We start from the raw sequence: 22,604 nt of genomic DNA, 5'->3' as shown, positions 1-22,604 counted from the left end.
GGGTGGGGGGGTGGGGGGGTGTATGTTTATCTACTGGAGGTGGTTTTTCACTACTATCTCCCTGCTGTTAGGTATTTCAGCTAATGTCATCCCCATTGGGTCCTGGGAGCGAGCCTCTTGCATCCCCTGTGTCTAGATCTTTCTCCCCTCTTCCTGCCCCTTCGCTCCCCCCCCCCCCCCACCAAACTTATTTCTATTCTTGCTCCTAGCCCTCTGGACTTCTCTCTCCTGTCTCTTCCCATACCTGGTCCTGCGGTCCTGCCCATCCTTTTCTTCCCCTCCCCTCCCTTCCCTCCTTTTTTCCTTCCTCCTCCCCTCTCTCACCCAAGATCTCTCCCTCCCTCTGCTTCCCATGATTATTTTGTTCCCCATTCTAAGTGGGACTGAAGCATCACACTTTGGCCTTCTTTCTTGTTAAGCTTCATATAGTTTGTGAGTTGTATGGTGGGTATTCTGAGCTAAGACAAATGCAGATATTCACAGACAATCATTGGACTGAGCTCAGGGACCCAATGGAAGAGTTAAGGGAAGGACTGAAGAGAGCTGAAGGGGACTGCAGCCCCATAGGAAAAACAACAACATCAACTGACCGGACCCCACAGAGCTCCCAGGGACTAAACCACCAACCAAAGAGTACACGAGTGGGTCTTTGGCTCCTGCTACATATGTAGCAGAGGACTGCCTTATCTGGCATCAATGAGAGGGGAGGTGCTTGGTCCTGTGGAGGCTTGTTACCCCAACAAAGAGGGACCCTGGAGGGGAGCCAGGAGTGGGTGGGTGGGTGGGGGAACACCTTCTTAGAGGCAAAGGGGAGGGAAGGGGGTAGGGAGTTTGCAGAGGGGAGACTGGGAAGGGGGACAACATTTGAAATGTAAAGAAATGAAATATTTTTTTTTAAAAAAAGAAAGTATAGTTTAAAATTTTTTACCACTTAGAATTAAACAGGACAACCAGATACTGATTTAAACCTGGAAGGAAATTTTGTAAAAACTTCCAGCAATAGCCGCAGTTGCGATGTCCCTGAATTTATGGATTTAAGTCTACATAACATGAATAAATAAGATATTAAAGAATAAGATATATCTATCCAATGGAATTTAAATATCTTATCTATATGATAGTCTTGATATGAATAAACTCATCAACAGTTTTAAAGAATAAAATAGAAGGCAAAATATTAAAACTCATTATATGTATGTATATATGTATGTATGTCCCTACTAGCCACACTAAGTCTCATTTTTAAATCCCCAAATGAATTTAAAATGTATAAATCTGTCAAAAAAGCTATAGAAAAACTTAATAAACACTTTTAATTTTAGATCAAAATATTAGGACTAGATATAAAACATGGACATATGAAATATGGAAGCATAATCAATATTCTGAGTTTCTAATATCTGTAGTTAAATAAGACCAAAATATTCAAATACCAACTACCTTTATGTAAAATTATTGGTGCTAGATTCTTCAGATTTAAGAGCATTTTAGATTTTCACACTAGTTGATGCTTCCCCTGTGTAATATTGTGTACTACACTCAGAAAGCATATCTGCCCTTACTCCACTATCTTAATACATACAGTCTTGCATAGGTAGATGTAGGTGTAGCTAAGAGCAGTGTGCCCATCCTTTTCACAGTAATCTCAAAAGGGCCTGCATGTTAAGGATGCAACAGAATAGAATTCATCTAAAGTACATGTTTACACCTGTTTGTTTATTCACCCACATGAGATAGCCAAGGAATCCAAAGCCTCATTATAAACTCATTAGAAGTTTATGTAAAATCTTTAATTACATAAAACCATAGTATTCTTGTGGTTTAAATTACAAATTACTAAATAATAACTCCCTGCAGAGCCCATAGCACAGAAGACCCCCAACATTTTAGACATATGAATAAATGGACACTAAAAGTGGTTGCCCACAACTACAAGTGCTTGAAAGGAAACTGTATAAAAGGGAATCGATGACGATGATGATGATGACTACGACGACAATGATGACGACAACTACAACAACACTCATATTTTGAAGTTTTCCTCCAGTGAGATACTCATAAAGTCCTTTGAATCTGACTCATTAGAAGCTCTTTGTTATTACTGTTACCTATAAACTTAACTTTGGTCCACGATAATTCTTACAGATGTTCAATATAAATGCAGTGTACTTACGCTACTTGGGAGAACACACTGCATCATCTTTTTAAGTGAAAGAAGGCCTGTTTGGATGTAAAATCCAAACCTGTAAGGCAGGCCTCCTTTCTCTTACAAAGACAATTAAGACGGACTTGGTAAGATTTAACATACACTGATGTAGGGCCAGGGCTGTAGCTCAGCCAGCTAACTGTTTACCTAGCATACACGAGGCCCAAAGCTTGATTCCCAGAACCATAAAAACGGGTATAGGGATCTACACAAATAATCTCAGCATTCTCAATGAAGGCAGAAGAACCAGTCACTATCTATTGAGTTGAAGGCCAGACTAGAATATATAACACCTTATCTAAAAGGAGACAAATAAAGAAAGCCTTAAGGTTTTTCTACCAAAAAAAAAAATCCAATAATTTTAATATAGTTATTCCTATATACTATAAAATTATAACTTACAGAGAACTATTAGTAAGATTCATTTTGGCTTACTTATAAAAAGGAACACTGCAAATAAACTTCAAAATTGAAATGAATAGGGACTGGAGACTTAAAGGGTAAGACTACTTATTACTCTTACAATAAGGACTTGAGTTTGGTACTTAGCAGTTACATGGTACCTTATAACCTTGGACATATGTGGTGTATATAAACTCATGCAAGCACACATATATGCACAAATTAAAAAAAAAAAAAAACAACTTAAAAATCCCCATGGATAACTGCCTGTCAAAGTTTTCTCTCATACTGAACATACTGAAGCAGACTGACACATACAAGGCTGCTAGAAAGGTTGGGATTTACTCTCTTACACTTCGAATGCTGACCACACAGAGATGAAGACTGGGATAGTCTGAAAACTCTGAGAGGCTTAAACCAGATTACATTCTTCACATTCTCTAAAGAAGTTAGCTTTAGGTTGTGCGAAGAACCCTCAATTTCCAGAGGCCAAGAACACACTGCTGCAATGAAAGAGTAGAGTAGTTAGGGTTAAGAGGGTGCTTACTTTCGTCAATGAAACTAACCAGCATACCTACTTGCTCACAATTCTACTCCTTTGCTCAGTGAAAGGTTGTGGAGCTTTTGATAAGACATAGATATAGACATGTTGAAAATGAAAAGCCACTTCAAATATATTAGGGATGTTTTCCATTGCAAGTAAATTTAGATATAAAGTCTCCGGTAAAACTTACTAAGATGATCTACTTTACAATATTATAATACAAAATGTGCTTATGAGGGCTAATAGGGAAAAATGTACAATATAATTTGTGTTGCAAATAAGTTCTAAAATAGAACATATGTGCTAAATAACAGGAATTGTCAGAAATGACAGAAACTTAACGGCATTAAATAGTGTTCCTAAAGATAGGGTCATATCAAAATGATTAACAAAAGCATAATTAAAAAAAAAAACCTTTAAACCCATTTCATAGGAGGTTTAAAGTAATACTTCTTAAATAAAACTGGGTAAATTGGTCGTGACTATAAATATGTCATGCTTTTACATCTCATTTGAAATAATTCATTAATAACCATAAAGTATAATATAAGGAGATATTTTTATTAGCAACAAACTAAATCACTGTCCAAAAAAGAACCCAAAATGCAGAAAAGACTCAGGGAAAAATTAAATGCATTGTTCATAACTATGTTATTATGTGTGAAGACAAATTTGATTTGTACATAAGATGACAGTTCTAAGTATCTTCACCTGAAGTTCAACTGCTAGATGTAAAATATAAACTCACAATGTGTTTATTCTCATCCATTCACTTCTGTGCCATCTTTACATGGTTTCTCCAAGTACATTCTCCAAGGAAATACCTAATGTATGTGATTTCTTTCTAATAGTTATATAGATAATCAATAAAAGTATCTTCAAAGCAATGAAAACATTCCCAAAAGTTATAATAAAGCAAAACCTCTAAATGTAAAGAAAAGTACCATAAAAGTACCCAAAGGTAATTGTGAAGTTGATTGAAAACCTCATTAGAAGATGTTCAAAGAAATTGGGTGAGGTGGCTAGCAACTATAATCAAAGTATTTATGAAGCAAAGGAAAGAGGAAGGTTCAAGACCAGCCTACGTTGTATAGTGAATCTCTGCCTTAAAAAAAAAAAAAAAAAAAAAAAAAAAAGCAAAAGCAAACTTGTTTTAAACTTAATTGGTTTGACAAAACTTCTAGAGATACTAGATAGAATGTGATCAAATACAGCAGGACAGGATTCCCTGCCTCTACACACACGGCACTGTTAAAAATGCACTTCCCTTTCATTATGTCTAATGTAAGTTATTACTGATATACATTGTAGTGAAATAATTAAGATGTGTTAAAATTACAGGTATTGTTTTTTAAGCAAAATAAGTTATCGCTGATAAAAAAAAATTATATCGCTTAAACATTAGATTTGTATGGTAGAGAGCTTAACTCATTCTGTTTGAATAAATTGGAAGTTTTACAGCCAAACTGAGACATCAAATAGCAACTGTTAAATCCTTCTAAGAAACATATCTATGTTTTAGAAATACAAAGCAATGTGAGAGTTATTGTTAATTTTTAAGTTAAGTATTACTTGTAATTCACACATTACTAAATATGAGTTACCTCAACAATATCCGAGTTGGTTCTGCTTTCATGAGGTTCATTATACTCAGTGTACTTGAGAAGGACTTTGTCCATGTCAGTGCTAGCATACTGAAACAGCTTATTAGAGCTGTTGAAAATGATGAGTGCTATTTCACAGTCACAGAGCACACTGAGTTCATAGGCTTTCTTCATCAATCCAAACTTCCGCTTTGTAAAAGTAACCTAGACAAAGAAAAAAAGAATTTCAATTAAAAGCTTGGTTGTACTTGGTTATGAGTCTATATTTACACCTAGCTTCATGCTCCACACAGCCTTGTATTTATTGTGAATGTCCACGGGCTCTGAAAAAGAGGTTATTCCCTTATCCTTGGTTGTGGCTGTACTACAGAAGGTAAGGAAATAGCTGACCAGCGGTTTATAATTCACCCTAAATTGGTACCATCTGAATCCAACTCTCCTAGATTTCTGTTCCTAACTGGTTACACAAAAACCACTAATCCAACTTATGCTTCTCTTCACTGGCAAGCCTTTTTACTGTCTCCAGGAAAATTCAGCCTAAAACAAGCAAAACTTATCTGATACCATCCATCTTCTTTTACTATTTCTCTAATTAAAATCTGCTAACTGAGGCATTTCTGAGACTAAAACATTTTTCATGGTTCTTGCTTTGTTTTGTTTTAGGGATTTAAATGTTTATTGTTCTCACACTTGATATAGTTCACTTTTCATTTGGATAACTATTTGTATACTGGGTTTGGAATGATGCAAATTCTACAGCCAATACATGTATATGCTATTATAATATACTTTTTCTATAATTTATTTCTTTAATTCACTTACCATTCCAATAGCAGTCCCCCTCCGTCCTGTCCTCCCAGTCCTGCCCTTAACAATATATCCTGGAAGAGAAATTTATTTCCTCTTCTTTCCCTTCAAAACTCACAACTATTTTAAAGCTTCTACCATGAAATCACACTATCCAATGGTACTCCCAGTGGCAAGGATGAAGTGACACATAACCCTGCCACTATTCCTCAAGAAGTGCCACCTGACTGCCTTTCCCCCAGTTCTGCTCCCACACCAGACTCCAACCTCCCCCCAGATGCTCACCATCCAGTGTCACACCCTCAGTGCCACCACCAATGATCACAGCACCTAAAAGGCTCAGTTTCACAAAGTTCACTCTGGTGGCTTCTTTTCTAGGTCCTTTATTTTTGTGTCAGCTCTGCAGACATTCTTTTACCTTATCAAGCCCTCAGATCTACTCTCCTTACCAGTTTGTTAATGTCAGTCAAGTAACACTCGACCACAATGCTCAGAACTAAAACATGCTTCACATTTGAGGGTTTTCTGTATTTCTGAAATATGTGTTGCTAACAATGAGTTACCCTAAAGACACCTACCTAATAAGCTGTTTCAGTATGCTAGGACCTCGGCCTAGGCATATCATTCATATATACACCATGCATAAAATTATAATGTAATTTCCCACATTATTTTTAGTGTACCGACATTTTGACAACACCCTCTAACATAGTTGTGTGAGATAGTTTCAGATTTTGGAGACATTTGGAATTCATATTAGAGATGTATAACTCTCTTTTCACATCTTTACTCTTTAGGGTTGATGGTCTTTCTATAAAAGAAAAAGGGTCTCATCCCTTCAAACATAGATGCATCCTTTCCTCTTCTCCTTAACACATTTGCCTGACATAGTGCCAGGCAAGAACTGACTGTCCAAACATATCACAAGTACACATGCACACATCTAATGTGAACTGACACATAAATCTCACATGCAATGATAATTAATACTCTAACTTTACGTTTGTTATAATTATCTTCCTGTCTCCTACTACTTCATTTTCCTCTAAAAACTACTCAACACTGAATAAAAAATCAAACCAAAACGAAAGAAAAACCCTATCTCAGCACTCTATCCTCAAATCTATCAATTTTTAGGGCTTCATCCACATTTTTCTTAACTTTTCCTTCTCTGCTCTTACTAATGTCTGACCCTACTCATTCCTGCATGCTTTCTCCTTTTGTGTTGTAATTTTATTCTGCTCCACTAGATCAAATACTATAATCTTGTAAATGTACTCTGGGATCTCTTCCAACTCTATCTTATCACCCCAGTCCTAACCCTTTCTCTCTAATTTAAAAAAAAAAAAAAAAAAAAAAAAAAAAAACCCACTGGAAAGAAATGTATATAGTTGACTTCAGTTTCACACTACATATTCTCTTCTTAACCAATAGAATAAGACTCCCAAGTCCACAAATTCCAAGGCTGCTCTTAATAACATTATAAGTAATCTCACATTTGTGTCACTAAAGTCAGTGATCACTGGTTATCTTACTTTCCACCACAGCAATGTTTGACAAAATCGACCATGTTCTTTAAACATCTCTCTCCTAGCTGTTCATGAACTAAATTCATTGCTTCCTCTCAGCCTTTACCTACCTCCTCTTCAGATTTTATGTGTTTAGGTGTCTATAGGCTTTCAACTAGGGCTCCTTTCCTTTTTATTCTCACACATTTTGACTAGTGGTTGTATCATGATTTTTTTTCTATATTCTTGGTTTACATTCCGAATGCTTTCCTCCTTTCCCGGTTCCCCTGTATCATGATTTTAAAAGCAAAAAATAAGCTCTTTCCAGTCTTATCTGGTTCATTAAATGTATTATCATCTATTCAAACAACAAAAGCAAAACCAATTTTAAGTTATGCTAACTGCTATTTAATATTCTACGCCATCAGCAAACTGTAGACTTCACCTCTGACATAGACTTGGTTTCTTCCCTCGGCTATGTATACCACTACACTTCTCATATACATTGTTCATGTAATAATTATTGAACTTTCCAACTCATCCCGAACACCCCGGTAGCTGCCAAGTAACAGCCAAAGCAAAATGATCAACCTGTTTAAGTGAGAGCTTGGTGTTTCCCACTGCAGTGTAAATAACATCAAACTCAGTAAGCAGTAAAAACAATCTATTCTCCAGCTCCTTATTTGACTTTATTGCATCCATCCATCTCCCTTATATCACTGAATGACATTAGCATGACTTTACACATGCATATAAGTACGTATGTTTCCTAGATAACAGTTCCTTTTCCTAGGAACTTCACTATGTTCCCTATAAGAGGAATACATATTACACATCTCTAGTATGACTGCTTCCTTTACCTTAAAAAACTTTTATAATACATACTTACCCTGTTGCTCACATGGCAGTTTTCCTCTTATGTCATATACATATGTTTATATAAACATAAAAGTAATTTTGCTACTTTACAAAACTATCATGAAGGCATATTTCATACTGGTATAATTAATTACTCATTTTAATCTTTGTTAATGATAAACATAAATAATAATCTCTTCAGTATATATTTAACATACCAATTTGTAACAACTTGGCAATCTCTTTTATCTGTTTTCATATGGGATTTCCTTTATAAAGTTACTTACATTTTTATCATTTTCCTATAATATAGTTTATCCTTTACCTATCTATAATATTCTTATGCAGATAAACTTATTGCTTTATCAAATGCCTTTAATTATTTCATTTATGCATTAACTTATTGTACTACTGTCATTAAAAAGGTTTTTTGTTGTTGATTCTTTTTCAAATGGATCTTACAATATAGCTCTGTAACAGGTTACTACTGTTAATTGCCTAAAGTAAGTGCCAAGAACCAAACTCAGGTTCTCGACAAAAGAAGTGCATGCTCTTATCCACTGAACCACTTTCTCCAGCCACATGCATGACCTTGTTTGAGTGCATGCCATGTGTATGTGGGTGTCCACAGAGGCCAGAAGAGGACATTGTACCCTCTGGAGTTGGAAATGCAAGCAGTTGTAAGCTGCACAGTGATGGTGTTGGAGAAGAACTGGTAAACACCGAGTCACCTCTCCAGTCCTTCCATTTTCTTTCTGAAGTCAGTGTAATCACCAAATGGCTAGTGTGGCTGGCCAGCAAGCTCTACAGACCTTAAGCCTGTTCCTGCTCTTCCATCCCTGGGGGTTACAGGTACTAACGTTCCATGACTGACTTCTCTATGGATGCTGAGAATCACAACCTTGCTCTTCATGCCTGAGCGACAAGAACTTTACTCACTTAGTCATGTCAGCCTCTCTTCTCTTCCCCAAAACACATTTCAAAAGCATTTTTTAAAGTTACAAATCACGAAGGGTTGGTTGATGCTAAAGGAAGGAGTCGATGAATTAAAGAACTTAGAATATAACAATCTCCTCCTCTTCATTATTCCAACATATTCCAACTATAATAAGCTTAGATGATGCCTTCTCAGCAATTTTTAAAAATGTTTCAAATATGGCACCGAAGTTGATACATTGAAAATATTAATATAGTACTTGCAAGCTTTCTAAATGCAAACTTCATTTCACCTGAAACACTTGTCTATTTTTAACATTAGAGAGTACTTTTTAGAATAAGAGGTATAACAATTTCTTACGAATCCCCCATCTCTGTATATGCATGCCCTCCTCTGTTTTCAGTGTTCTCTGACATAATAGTACATTTATCCTAACTGGTAAGCCCATAATGGCACATCAGTAGTACTCCAACTCCATGGTTTACAATACAGTCCACGTCTTGTACATTCTTCAGGTTTGAATACATATATAACATGCATTACACATTTATATTACCATGGAAAGTGTTTTTGCTGCCCTAAAACAACTCAATGATAATCAATTATTTGGATCTACTACAGTTTATTTCCCCAATCACACACTGAAGAACGTACTAGTGTTGTCTAAATTTTTGCAATTAAAAATAAAGCTGCTATAAGCATGTATGTACAAATACGCATTAAATTAAGTTTTCAGCTCTTCTAAACACTAAGGAATGCAGTTTGTTAGCTGATCCTATGTTAAATAGATTTAGTCTAGTAACAAAGTGTCAGAAGCATGGTAAACTCAGATTCCAAATTTGCTGAAGCATGAGTATAAAAAAGTCTTAAACTTATGAACTCCAGAAGAGCTAAAAGAATACTCAAGGAAAACAACAAAGCACTTTAAAACTTAAAATGAGCCTCTAATAATTAAGGTTATGTGGCACTGATCAAAGGATATACCAAAAGACAGGTAACAGCAAAGAGAGAAAGAGACATACACACAGTCAACTGGTCTTTAAAAAAGAAGTTAAAAACACTGGCTCCAGCCACATATGTAGCAGAGGATGGTCTTGTAGGGCATCAATGGGAGAAGAAGCCCTTAGTCCCATGAAGGCTCAATGTACCAGTGTAGGGGAATTTGAGGGCAGAAGAGGCTGGAGGGGGTGGGTGGGTGAGTGAGCGAGGGCACATCCATATAGAAGCAGGAGGGGGAGGGATGGGATGGGGGTCCTGAGGGGGGGGGTGGGAAATCGGAAAAGGGGATAACATTTGAAATGTAAATAAAATATACAAAAAACAAAACAAAACAAAAAACACTGAGAAAAGAAGCTTTAAAACAAACCATGCTGACACAACTTTATATTTAAAAAATAAATTCAGGGCTGGAGAGATGGCTCTGCGGTTAAGAGCACTGACTGTTCTTCCGAAGGTCCTGAGTTCAAATCCCAGCAACCACATGGTGGCTCACAACCATCCATGAGATTTGACGCCCTTTTCTGGAGTGTCTGAAGACAGCTACAATGTACTTACATATATAATAAATAAATAAATCTTAAATAAATAAATAAATAAATAAATTCAGTTACAGACCTTAAGCCCTCAAAAAAATAACTCAAAATAGCTACAAGAACTAAATATAAAATGTGACTTTATTAGGCTCATAAATGAATTGGAGCTTGGCTTGACACTTTTCACTTATTCTTCAAAAGACAGGGCCTCACTAAGCACCCAGGCAGGCTTTGATTCTGACACCTAAACTTCAACATAAACCTAGAACTTGCGACGCGTCCCCCCCCCCCCCTCCACACACACACACACCTCAGCTTCCTGAGAGCTGCAGTTTCACAGATGCACACATTACCACACCCGGTCTCATCAATAACTTATTTTACTTTTTGCCTTGTTAGTAACAAAACCAAAAATATGATCTACCAAAAAAAGACATTTAACTGAATTTTCCTGAAATTAGAAGCTTCTGCTCTATAAAACACCCTGCAAAAAATAAAATGAAAAACCAAAGATACCTTTGGCAAGCAATACCTCACACAGTACATTATCCAACATATGCAAAACACTAAAACTCAATAAGAAAAATTAATGATTTTCAAAGATGTACAAAAGATATAAATAGCAAACTTACCACATAGAAATTAGCATATAAGAGAGACAGGCGAGCATATGGGTGAATACCATTATACAGATGTATTTTTATGCTGTTTTATTCTGAACCTAAAAATGCCATATACTTTTCTTCCTAGGAACTCTTACCTGTTGGTCTAGACTAGACTAATAAAGCACTGCATTAGCTACTGAAGAACCAGGATTGCTTCTGTGGAACCACAGAAAGCCACTGTGGACACTTCAGTTTTCTACAGGCATACAATTACTACAATGTACTTCTAAGTTAGAGTTGTAAGAAGCTTGTGCAAAGGAAGAGCAATACTAAAGAAAATGCAATGTTTCATTTCCTCTGTAAAGTGAAAAAAATTAAAGACAGTAGAGTTGTTTAACAATTATCACTAAGATAAGGTGTCAGCTTTCTTTACTTTTGGTAATGCATTTAAATAGCTACACATCTAAGAATAAATATCTTTCTCTAATATTCTCAAAGTCATTTTATGGTCTTATGTTTCTCAAGTACAGAAAGTATAATCTATGATCATTTAAATATCCCATTGGTCAATAAACTTCTACTTAACTAAAAAATTTAAGTAGCTAATACAATATACTGTTTGAAAGACTGAATATATAAATTGTGCCATATATCCAAACCCCTTTTTGTGTGATATCTGTCAATATCTATCTTAAAAGAAATTTTAGTTTTTTAAAGATACTTTGGGCCGGGCATGGTGGCGCACGCCTGTAATCCCAGTACTGGGAGGCAGAAGCAGGCGGATTTCAGAGTTCGAGGCCAGCTTGGTCTACAGAGTGAGTTCCAGGACAATCAGGGCTACACTGAGAAACCCTGTCTCGAAAAACAAAAAAAAAGAAACAAACAAACAAAAAAGATACTTTGGTTTTCTTCTAGATATGAAACACGAAAGTTTTTTTTTTAAAAAAAAATCTCAACATCTTGGGTCCACAAGCAAACCAGATGATCTAAATTCAATCCCAAGATTCCACAATGGAAGCAGAGAATTCCTAAAAGTTGTCTCCTGAAGTCCATGTGTGCACTATCCTATACATGCCAGCATTTTCACACACACAAATATAAACACACAAACTAATGAATAACTTCTAAAAATATGTAATTAAATTTTCTCAACATGTTGGTACATTTGTTTATAGATACATTTTAGTAACAAGAAAACAGAACACAGTGGGGGAGCAAGGACAAAGAATAAAGGAGACTGAGGACAGCTTAACAATATAGATACCACACAGACAACTAAAGCTCAGACAGCTGAGAACTTCTAAGAAAAAAGCAAACAAACAAAATCAACAATCCAACAGATTGCTGGCAAACTACACACAGAAAAGGGTTACTTTTCACCTTGTCAAAACGGAACACAAGTATCATAAAGCTGAACGAGCAACTCTCAACTGACAGCTATCTCAGAAGTGTTACTTGCCCACTTTTAAGGAAGTATGTTCACAAGTACATACAGCAGCCATCCGAACAGCAAGAACTAGAGAGCACACATGTGGTCTTTGCTATGAGCACGGTAAACAAGCAGCTGAACTGAAGGAGTGAGTCAGATCACAAAAGCCCAGCACTAAACAAAAGTCAGGAGAAACTACCATGCCATCATGTGAGAATGGAAAGCCACTCAGATACAGCACTAAAACAACATGCTTTCAATGAATGCATGTTAAAGAAAATAAGGTGAATTGAGTGATTTACCTTTGTAAGGAAAAGATAAACAGGTCTACAGAAAAATTACAAACTAAATATCTCATTTTCTTTTACAAAGTTTCTGTAGCAAATATGTCAGAACCAAAATTACTCCCAAATAATGAACACAACAATCTTTGTGCCACTATTCTCTATATTCAACCTTTGAAAAAAGAATTTTAGTGTTTTTCTTCCCCTACGTATATGAAGGTATCTGCATCTCAATAAGCAGATATACGTATCAAGTATTAGAAGCAGCAGATGATCTCAAGCAAGGTTACTGGCTAACAGTCATATGAAAAAGAACTATACTTTTATAAATAGTACTTAGCAACCAAACTACAGAAAGCACAAATTGAAGGGTTAGTGAGATGCTAGCAAAGGCACTTTCCACACAAATCTAAGAACCTGCGTTCAATCCCTACATAAATATGGATGAGCATATTTAGTGGGGAAAACCCAAGTCCAGGCAGATTCCTGATTGGTTGCCTTTGTGCAGTTGACTTGACAGTTTCATTTGGAAATAGAAGGGGAAAGACAGCCAGCTTATTCTGCAGAAATACAATGGCAGCCAACTATGGTACCAGATAGCAAATTATAGTAATTGCAATAGTGTAGAACTGAGCAAGGATATACAAATAAGCAAATGCAACAAAATACAGGATCCAGAAATAGACCTACAAATACATTTTATTTCACTCAAACTCAGGCAGGAGAGAAATGCAATGAATTATACAGAGTCACTGAATACCCAAAAGGGAAAATAATAATTTTCCTACACTTAAATTCCAAATGGATAATAGAACCAAAACATGAAAAGTGAAACAAACACTTCTAGAAGAAAGCAGAGAATAATTATCTTACCCCTTGTTTGGAGGTCTGAGCAAGGAGTGCAGTTATCCATAAGTGTTTGACAGAAGAACAGTCTACCTCTACTGTTTACCTGATCATCTTCACAGGGCACACACCAGGGCTAAGACTACAGAAGATACTTTTCTAGATAGTCAATTCAGCTGAATCAACCCTGGTGATTATATGGTGACATGTAACAGCCAGACTGTCCTTATATTTTAAATGAATTCTCTTCACTGCCTTTGGCAAATGGAAGTTCTCAAAAAAGACATAAATAGCATCAGCAATAATGAAAAACACAAAAAGGTAAACCTAGCAAAACCTAAAATGCTATTTCATGCTTATAGTCTTAGCAACTGAGGAGACTGAAGTAGTCACTTGAATCCACAAATGAGACCAGCTTGGAAACCTTAGTAAGACTCCCCTTAATCTATAAAAAAAAAGTGTGTGAGGTTATAATTGTTATTCTTCATTGTCAATTAACTGCATTAACCAAAAGTCAAGATGATGGTATACCTGTGATAGATTTCTTGATTGAATCAATATACATAATTCTATTCAGTTCTGTTTCTCTAGAGACTCCTAACTAATACAGGAAATATGAAATATTGACTTCTGGACATGACATGGTTACTGGAGTCTTGAACAAATAGCAGCTTTGATTACCTACACAAACCTGCACAAGAGTAAGCCTGTTAACACCTTGTCATAGAGGGGAGAAGGGATCCCTCCTCCCTAAGTAGTATATATAAGCAGTTAGCACAGTTAATGATTAGAGAGGGAGTAAAATATTTTTTCCAGTAATGTAGCAAGGCATCCATTTTCTTGTAAACAAACTCTCATCCATGCTCAGGTGCACAACCCACAACCCTGATGAACTCATTGGGATGGACGGACAGACAGACAGACACACACACACACTTGATAACAAAAAACATGAAAAGGAAAAAAACAACTTAATTCAGATTAAAATTAGTTACTATTGCTTGTATACTAGTCTGCAAGAATGGACTACATAGAAAGGGTAATTCCAAGTACTAGTACAGATTTGAAGTACTGCTACTAAATATAAAAACTAAATAGCTAAATATAAATTAAGCACACTTTAGAAAACTCTGGTCAAATCCAGGAAACTACAGAAGTTAAGGACCCAAGTAAGGGTCCAGGGCAGAGGAAGGGACCTATTTTTCCTAAGGGAAGAAAGAACATAGTCTCAAGAAGAAATCAGGGGGATACTAGGAGCACTGGGAGCAGGGGGTAAAGGAGGAAATGTGGGAAGAACAACTCACACTAAATGCCCTTTGAGAAAACATATATAACCTACTACTGTAAAAGCTAAAACATGTACATAAATGAAAGGACTTTAAATGGAGTTACCATATAATGGGAGAAACAGTACCACAACTAGACATCTTATGTCACTAAATAAAACCTCTAATTCCAGGAATAGGCTACATCTTGTTGAGTTGTTGGCCAACAGGGTCCCCTGGCCCTACTCTTCAAACACCAGTCTATTGCCAAGACTATTGGTGGCTTTCCACAATCTGATAATAAGGCATATTGATGAGGACATTTACTTATGCCACTGAACATGGAGAAATAAAACCGGCTCCTAACTAGAAGCTTTACCTCTACTAACTAGCATGCATGGTGACTCTCTGCATGCTAACATGGTGAAAAATAGCCATCCGTATCACCCAGGTACAAATCCTGCAACATGCAACATATAAAATATACTGGTGCACAGTAGCACAGATATTATAGGAGTACTCACACTCACTTTCTGATTGGACTTAAGGCTCACTCCACGAGATAGAACCCATATCTTATACTGCTATGGTGCCCAAGAGTCTGTCTAGGTAGGTGATGGGCGTAAGGGAAAATACACTATCATTCTCAAGGAACATAGCAATTACTCTCCATGATATTCTGCTTTACTCAGATCAGTGCTCCCTTCAACCTTTATCAGAGAAGCATCTTGGCAGTAGATGGCAATTAACAAAGAGACCCACAACTGGACTAGGCAGACAGTGAGAGACTTTGGATCACTCTGTCCTAATGGGATATCTTCATCAAACTCCTCTCCTCAAGGTCTGGAAAGCTATAGAAAGGAAGAGATGCAAAGATTATAAAAGCCAGAGTGCTAACTCCATGGAAAGAGTTTCTTCCGAATATAACAGGACTTTTACAAACATGAATTCACAGAGAATCTGGCAGCACACATAAGATGTGTGTTCAAGCCAGACAAGGCCTCAGCACCAAGAACAGAAAGAAGATACAAAGTCCTACTTCCTCTTTTTAAAATATTTGTTTGTTTGTTTGTTTATGAGTACGATGTTGCTGTCTTCAGGCACACCAGAAGAGGGCATCAGATCTCATTATGGATAGTTGTGAGCCACCATGTGGTTGCTGGAATTTGAACTCAGTACCTCTGGAAGAGTAGTCAGTGCTTTTAACCACTGAGCCATCTCTCCGGCCCCACAAAGTCTTACTTCTATCCCACAAACTATTTGGAACTAATTTCTGGGAAAGAGAAAATTAGTTTTCTCCAACAGAGCTGTCATTGGGTATTATCAACTACACTCCTAGTGTACTGGCTGGGTTGTATGTCAACTTGACACAAACTGGGGTTATCACAGAGAAAGGGGCTTCAGTTGAGGAAATGCCTCCATGAGATCCATCTGTAGGCATTTTCTCTATTAGTGATCAAGTGGGGAGGGCCCATTGTGGGTGGTGCCATCCCTGAGCTGGTAGTCTTTGGTTCTATAAGAGAGCAAGCTGAGCAAGTCAGAGAAACCAAGCCAATAGTAAGTAACATCCCTCCATGGCCTCTGCATCAGCTCCTGCTTCCTGACCTGCTTGAATTCCAGTCCTGACTTCCTTTGGTGATGAACAGCAACATGGAAAGTGTAAGCTAAATAAATCCTTTCCTCCCCATCTTGCTTCTTGGTCATGATGTTTGTGCAGGAATAGAAACTCTAAGACACCTAGAGATACCCCATTTTCAATATAAACTGAATATAATGGCCAATATAAACTGAATAAAATGAACTCGATGTTTTCATGTATGCTGAGACTGAGCGTTTATTTTGTTATTTTTGTCTTATTGGGTTTTTTTCATGTGTGTGTTTGTTCCAACTTTTTTGTACTAGACATATGAGCAAGTATTTAAGTGCACAAAATAAGAATGAAGTGAACTCTTCATGAAGTAGAAAAACTATTTAAGACAGATAAATATAAATCCATAAATTATGTTATACTGTTATACGTTGATAAAAATATACAAATAAACTGACACTAATTTACATGCAAAGCCACCAGACATCAGTTTTACAAGTACAGAACTGCTCAGAAGAACACAGACTGTACAAGCGGGAACAACAGGCATATTTACTTTACAGTGTCAAGGATTCATTTAAATGACTTCCCTTGGGGCTGGAGACCAGGAGACAAGACAGACAGTGGCTCTGGGTATGTCACAAAGATTTCCTATGTACTTCTCCAGACGCTGAGTATAGCTTTTATAATATGGTTAATTCATACTTAGAATTCAAAACACTATTTGCTGCTAGCTTTTCTACTGTATTTTCCTAAGTGATCTCATTATAAATTACAGATTCTTATATAAACTCTCTCAGCATCTGATCTCATTTTTATATGCTATATATTTAAATCTTCTAGAGAGAATAAATATCTATATTTTAATATTTTTCCAGAATCTAATTTAGTCCCTTAAAAGTATACTTGGGTTGGGTAAATTAGAAACTATTTCCCCTTCTATGGAAGGAAGAAAAATTTGAACCCTGAATGCAGTTTCTGAAAAGAAAAAATAAGATACCATTTTAGTTTTTGACAGATGTGCCTATACCACATTTAATCTAAAAAACAAATTGCCCAATTATATCTTCTCCTTCCTTCTTTGCGGGGGTGGGGGAAGAGGGGGAGAGAGAGAGAGAGAGAGAGAGAGAGAGGAAGAGAGAGAGAGAGAGAGAGAGAAGGGGAGAGAGGAGGGGAGGGGAGAGGAGAGAGATGAGAGAGACAAACAGAAAGAAGAAATTATTTACTTGTAATATGTATATAAAATAGTTTGATGTTGTCTACCGGTTTGCTGTATATTGCTTTAATGATGTTTATGTATGGGCCTTGAATTCCTGTTCTTTCCAAGACTTTTAGCATGAAAGGATGCTGAATTTTGTCAAATGCTTTTTCTGCATCTAATGAGATGATCATATGGTTTTTTTTCTTTGAGTTTGTTTATGTAGTGGATTGCATTGATGGATTTCCTTATATTGAACTATCCCTGCATCCCTGGGATTAAGCCTACTTGATCATGGTGGATGATTGTTTTGATGTGTTCTTCGATTCGGTTGGCAAGAATTTTATTAAGTATTTTTGCATCAATATTCATAAGGGAAATTGGCCTGAAGTTCTCTTTCTTTGTCGGATCTTTATGTGGTTTTGGTATCAGCGTTATTGTGGCTTCATAGAACTAGTTGGGTAGAGTTCCTTCTGTTTCTATTTTGTGGAATAGTTTGAAGAGTATTGGTGTTAGGTCTTCTATGAAGGTCTGATAGAATTCTGCACTGAAGCCATCTGCTCCCATGCTTTTTTTGATTGGAAGACTTTCTATGACCCTTTCTATTTCTTCAGGTGTTATGGGACTGTTTAAATGATCTATTTGATCCTGATTTAGTTTTGGTGTCTGATATCTGTCTAGGAAACTGTCCATTTCCTCCAGATTCTCCAGTTGTGTTGAGTATAGGCTTTTGTAGTAGGATCTAATGATTTTTTGAATTTCCTCAGTTTCTGTTGTTATATCTTCCTTTTCATTTCTAAGTTTGTTAATCTGTATACTGTCTCTGTGCCCTTTGGTTAGTCTGGCTAAGGGTTTATCTATCTTGTTGATTTTCTCAAAGAACCAGCTCCTGGTTTTGCTGATCTTCGACAAAGGAGCCGAAAACATCCAGTGGAAAAAAGATGGCCTTTGGGACTGAGCAACTGCTAGATCCTTGGACTTCCATCCACAGCTGCTGCTGACCATTGTTGGGGAGTTGGACTACAGACTATAAGTCATCAACAAATTCCCTTACTATACAGAAACTGCCCATACATTCTGTGGCTCTAGAGAACCCTGACTAATACAGAAGTTGGTACCAGGAGTAGAGTGATGTATTTATTTCCCATCCTCTGATATACATATGTGTTACCAATGAGTCCAAAGTGGTTGCTACTTCCTGCTCACTTGGTCCAATCAGCATAATATCATCAATATATTGCACCAATGTGATATTTTGTGGAAGAAAGAAATGATCAATGATCATCGAGATCCCTTCTAACTAAGTTATAATACAGGGCAGGAGAGTTAATATATCCTTGAGGCAAAACTGTAAAGGTATACTGCTGGCCTTGCCAACTGAAAGCAAATTGCTTCTGGTGTTCCTTATAGACAGGTACTGAGAAGAAGGCATTTGCTAGATCAATAGCTCATACCAGGTTCCAGGAGAATTATTGTTAACTTGCTCAAGTAATGAAATTACATCTGGTACAGCAGCTGCACTTGGAGTTACTACCTGATTAAGTTTTTGATAGTAAACTGGCATTCCCCATGATTCATCTGTCTTCTGTACTGGCCATATAATAGAGTTAAAGGGAGATATGGTAGAAACCACACCACCCCTGCATTTTTCAAGTCCTTGATAGTGGCAGTAATTTCTGCACTTCTTCCAGGAATACGATACTGTTTTTGATCCACTATTTTCTTTGGCAGAGGCAACTCTAAAGACTTCCATTTAGCGTTTCCAATCATAAAAAGCCTTCACTCCACAGGTCAGGGAACCAACGTGAAAATTCTGCCAATTTCTAAGTGTATCTATCCCAATTATACATTCTGGAACTGGGGAAATGACCACAGGAAGTGTTCGAGACCTACCGACCTACTGAGTCATACATCAGTCAAAACTCCATTAATCACCTGTCCTTCATAAGCCCCTACTCTAACTGGAGCCACAATGCTTCCTGGGATCTCCTGGAATCAGTGTCAATTCAGAACCAGTATCCAACAGACCCCAGAAAGTCTGAGTATTTCCTTTCCCCCACTGTACTTACCCTTGTAAAATTAAGTCCCACTGGGGAAGAATTGAAGAAAGACTAACAGCAAAACTTTTAGGTGTCTTATCAAGATCCTTCCTCAGGGGAACCTGGCAACCCCCCTTCATTCAAGGGATTCTGGATCTGCAAACTGGCTCAAGAGTGGAAATTGATTCATTGGCCAAGACTGTCTTTTGCCACGACCCAATGTAGTAGACTTTCTTTCATTTGCTTGAGAATTTTTCTGCTTATAAAGATCAAACAGATATGCAATAGGCTTCCTATCTATTTCATGCCTGGAAATACCATGACTGATTAGCCAGTACCAAAGGTCCAAAAGAGTCATGCCATTATAAATTTCACCTCTCCTATGCAGACCATTATGGGGTATATCTTTGGGGTTTTTTTGTTTGTTTTTTTGTTTGTTTTTTGTTTTATTTTTTTGGTTTTTCAAAACAGGGTTTCTCTGTGTAGCCCTGGCTGTCCTGAAACTCACTCTGTAGACCAGGCTGGCCTCAAACTCAGAAATCCACCTGTCTCTGCCTCCCAAGTGCTGAGATTAAAGGCATACACCACCACAGCCCAGAGGGGTATATCTTTATAAACATCATTTTGTCTACACTGTCCATTATAATAACTACAATCACCTTGTCTCTGGCGATTCAATGCTGCCACCTGGCCCTTGTTACCTTGGGGCCCAATTAAGAGATTTTATGCTATTTTTTACCTTGCATACAAGCCTTACTTAATATTAATACCTCTGTGGCTGCAAAGCAGATCCTCCTTCCTCTACATGCTACTATCTTCATGTGTTGACATGTGGTATTCCTTGGACTCATTCATTTCCAATGATCGGATAGTTATTTTAAACACCCCTATTTTATCAACCATCCTAATGTACTACAAAACTGTGTAGGCCTTACATCTTTTTGCTAGGCAGTCTCTATGAGCTGCAACAAGGACTCAATTCAAGCTGGACTGGACTGGACTATGGTGATGACTGCCATTAATACCCACTTCTTTATCCCATGCTCTGCCACTCTACAGTTCTATCTGCAGTCAGGTAAACTTCTACACTGACTTTATGAAAGCACATTTACAGTGCTGTGCAGATCCTACTGCAGAAGCTGTTCTTCAAACCTCTGACAAACTTCCCAGAGATAACATCTCTCCCTACTGGACATGCTTTGAACATGAGGAATGAGAAGCTTACTATAATAGTCTCTGAAATTCTTTTTTTCTTCTTTTCTCTAAATCAAAGTCAGTCAACTTTTCTTAAAACTACAGACATCAAAGATTTAGAGCCTATGGGTCAGTGAGTTTTATGCCAACTACTCAGTATAGAAGCTATGCAAATGAATGGGCATGGTGGTGCTAATAACACTTGGAAAAACAGGCAGCTAGTTTTGGAAACATATTGTCAATCAGTTTTAAATATAACAATTGGACTCTTTATAGATCAGAATCATATTAAAATTATCCTGAATTTCAAAAAATTCATTGACACTGGTCCTGAAAAGGTATCAGTTAAAGCTGTCATAATACATATGTGCTTAAGAAACCATATTATATGGGTTCAAAACTACATTCATTTCTTCTTAGTTAACCACAAAATATAAGAGACTAGAAACATTCACAGTAACTGCAAATCTGCACAGTCCTTAGTAATAAGAGATGGTATTCTGACAACAATCATGAAGACTAGCAAAAGTGGGTGTGCACCAGAGACTAAGCACTGTATGCAAACTACACAAGAAAAAAATGAAAGGATTGCAGTGACTTGACTTTTCTACTGCACATATGAAAAAACATACTTGAAGGTTTCTTTAAAGTATATGACAGAAAGGGACAATTTTATATCTAACAGTTTTCATTTATTCTGGAACATTAAACATTTAAGAGTTGAAATTAAATTTAAGATTTGACCATTCTATACTATGTTTTAAAAATATGATGACAAATTAAATAAATTAAAATTCGATTTACCTGTCGGTTCCTCTCATCCATTATGCGTGTGATTTGTATTTTCTTTCGCCCCATTTTCAGTCACCTTTTCTTCCTTATATTCCAAATAATTAATTCAGAAACTAATTTTCTTCAATATCCTAATGCATCGTACACAGCTCCTATTATTTAACCTTCTAGTCCAAGGCTGTCGCTGAACTTGTCTTAAAAATCTAAAAAAAAACACAAATTAGAAAATTTCAATTCTGTACAGCTTGTAAATCATAAATACTATTCAAATTTCAAATCTGCTTTTATGCTAGCACAATAAGCATTTTTAGGCTATAACTTCTATCTACAGACATAGAGTGAGCAGGTTGAAGTCTTAATGCCTTTACCCTCTAAATGTTCTCCTGCATCTACTTGGACCTTTATCCCTACGCAAATGCAGCAAGTGTTTGAGATTTTTACAATGTACATAGTAATAATGACAATAATATCAACCAATGTTGCTGAGATTTTTCAAAGTATAAAAAATCTTCATTCATTCATTCTAATCTAGAATCTTATTAGTTAGACATTATTATCTCCATTTGTAAATATGAGGAGTAGGAATATAGAGACATTAAAGGAATTAAATAATGTACCAAAAGTCAGCCAGTAAAGGGACAAACATTGAGATAAGATTTCTGTTGTATTTGTTAACAACATACAATATTCTTTATAGTTCCTGATGACCTTAAAGCAAAAGATAATGACTATGAATAGCCCCAATTTGCCCTTATAAATTCTTCTAAATCAATCTACTTTACAGCTAAAGTTTTAGTACTATTTATCAATCCACAAAGATCCTACTATATAAACTTTACATTATTATACATTTAAGTGAATTCTATTTCTCTAGTTATTGAATGAATACCTCCTCATCTGTTACGATTCAGCTGAAATACCTTTTGATAAAATCAAGACCAATTCAACCTGGTAAAAGAAACTATA

The 22,604-nt window shown here is 36.6% G+C and overlaps 1 protein-coding gene across 6 annotated transcripts in view; it reads right to left on the bottom strand.

Annotated features, from left to right (window-relative positions):
- Mef2a (myocyte enhancer factor 2A) overlaps positions 1–22,604 on the bottom strand; it is a 128,456-nt gene that overhangs the window by 54,680 nt on the left and 51,172 nt on the right. For all 6 annotated transcript variants that reach the window (XM_052160966.1, XM_052160974.1, XM_052160983.1 and 3 more), the window contains 2 exons: positions 21,651–21,841; positions 4,757–4,960 (listed from right to left, as the gene is read on the bottom strand). In XM_052160966.1, the coding sequence (XP_052016926.1) occupies positions 4,757–4,960; positions 21,651–21,704 (258 nt within the window). In that variant the 5' untranslated portion in view covers positions 21,705–21,841. The remainder of the gene's footprint in view (positions 1–4,756; positions 4,961–21,650; positions 21,842–22,604) is intronic.

Source organism: Apodemus sylvaticus, chromosome 1, assembly GCF_947179515.1.
Source record: "Apodemus sylvaticus chromosome 1, mApoSyl1.1, whole genome shotgun sequence".
NCBI lineage: Eukaryota > Metazoa > Chordata > Mammalia > Rodentia > Muridae > Apodemus > Apodemus sylvaticus.
The sequence above is the reverse complement of the archived record's forward strand: the minus strand, read 5'-3'. Positions and strand labels throughout refer to the sequence as shown.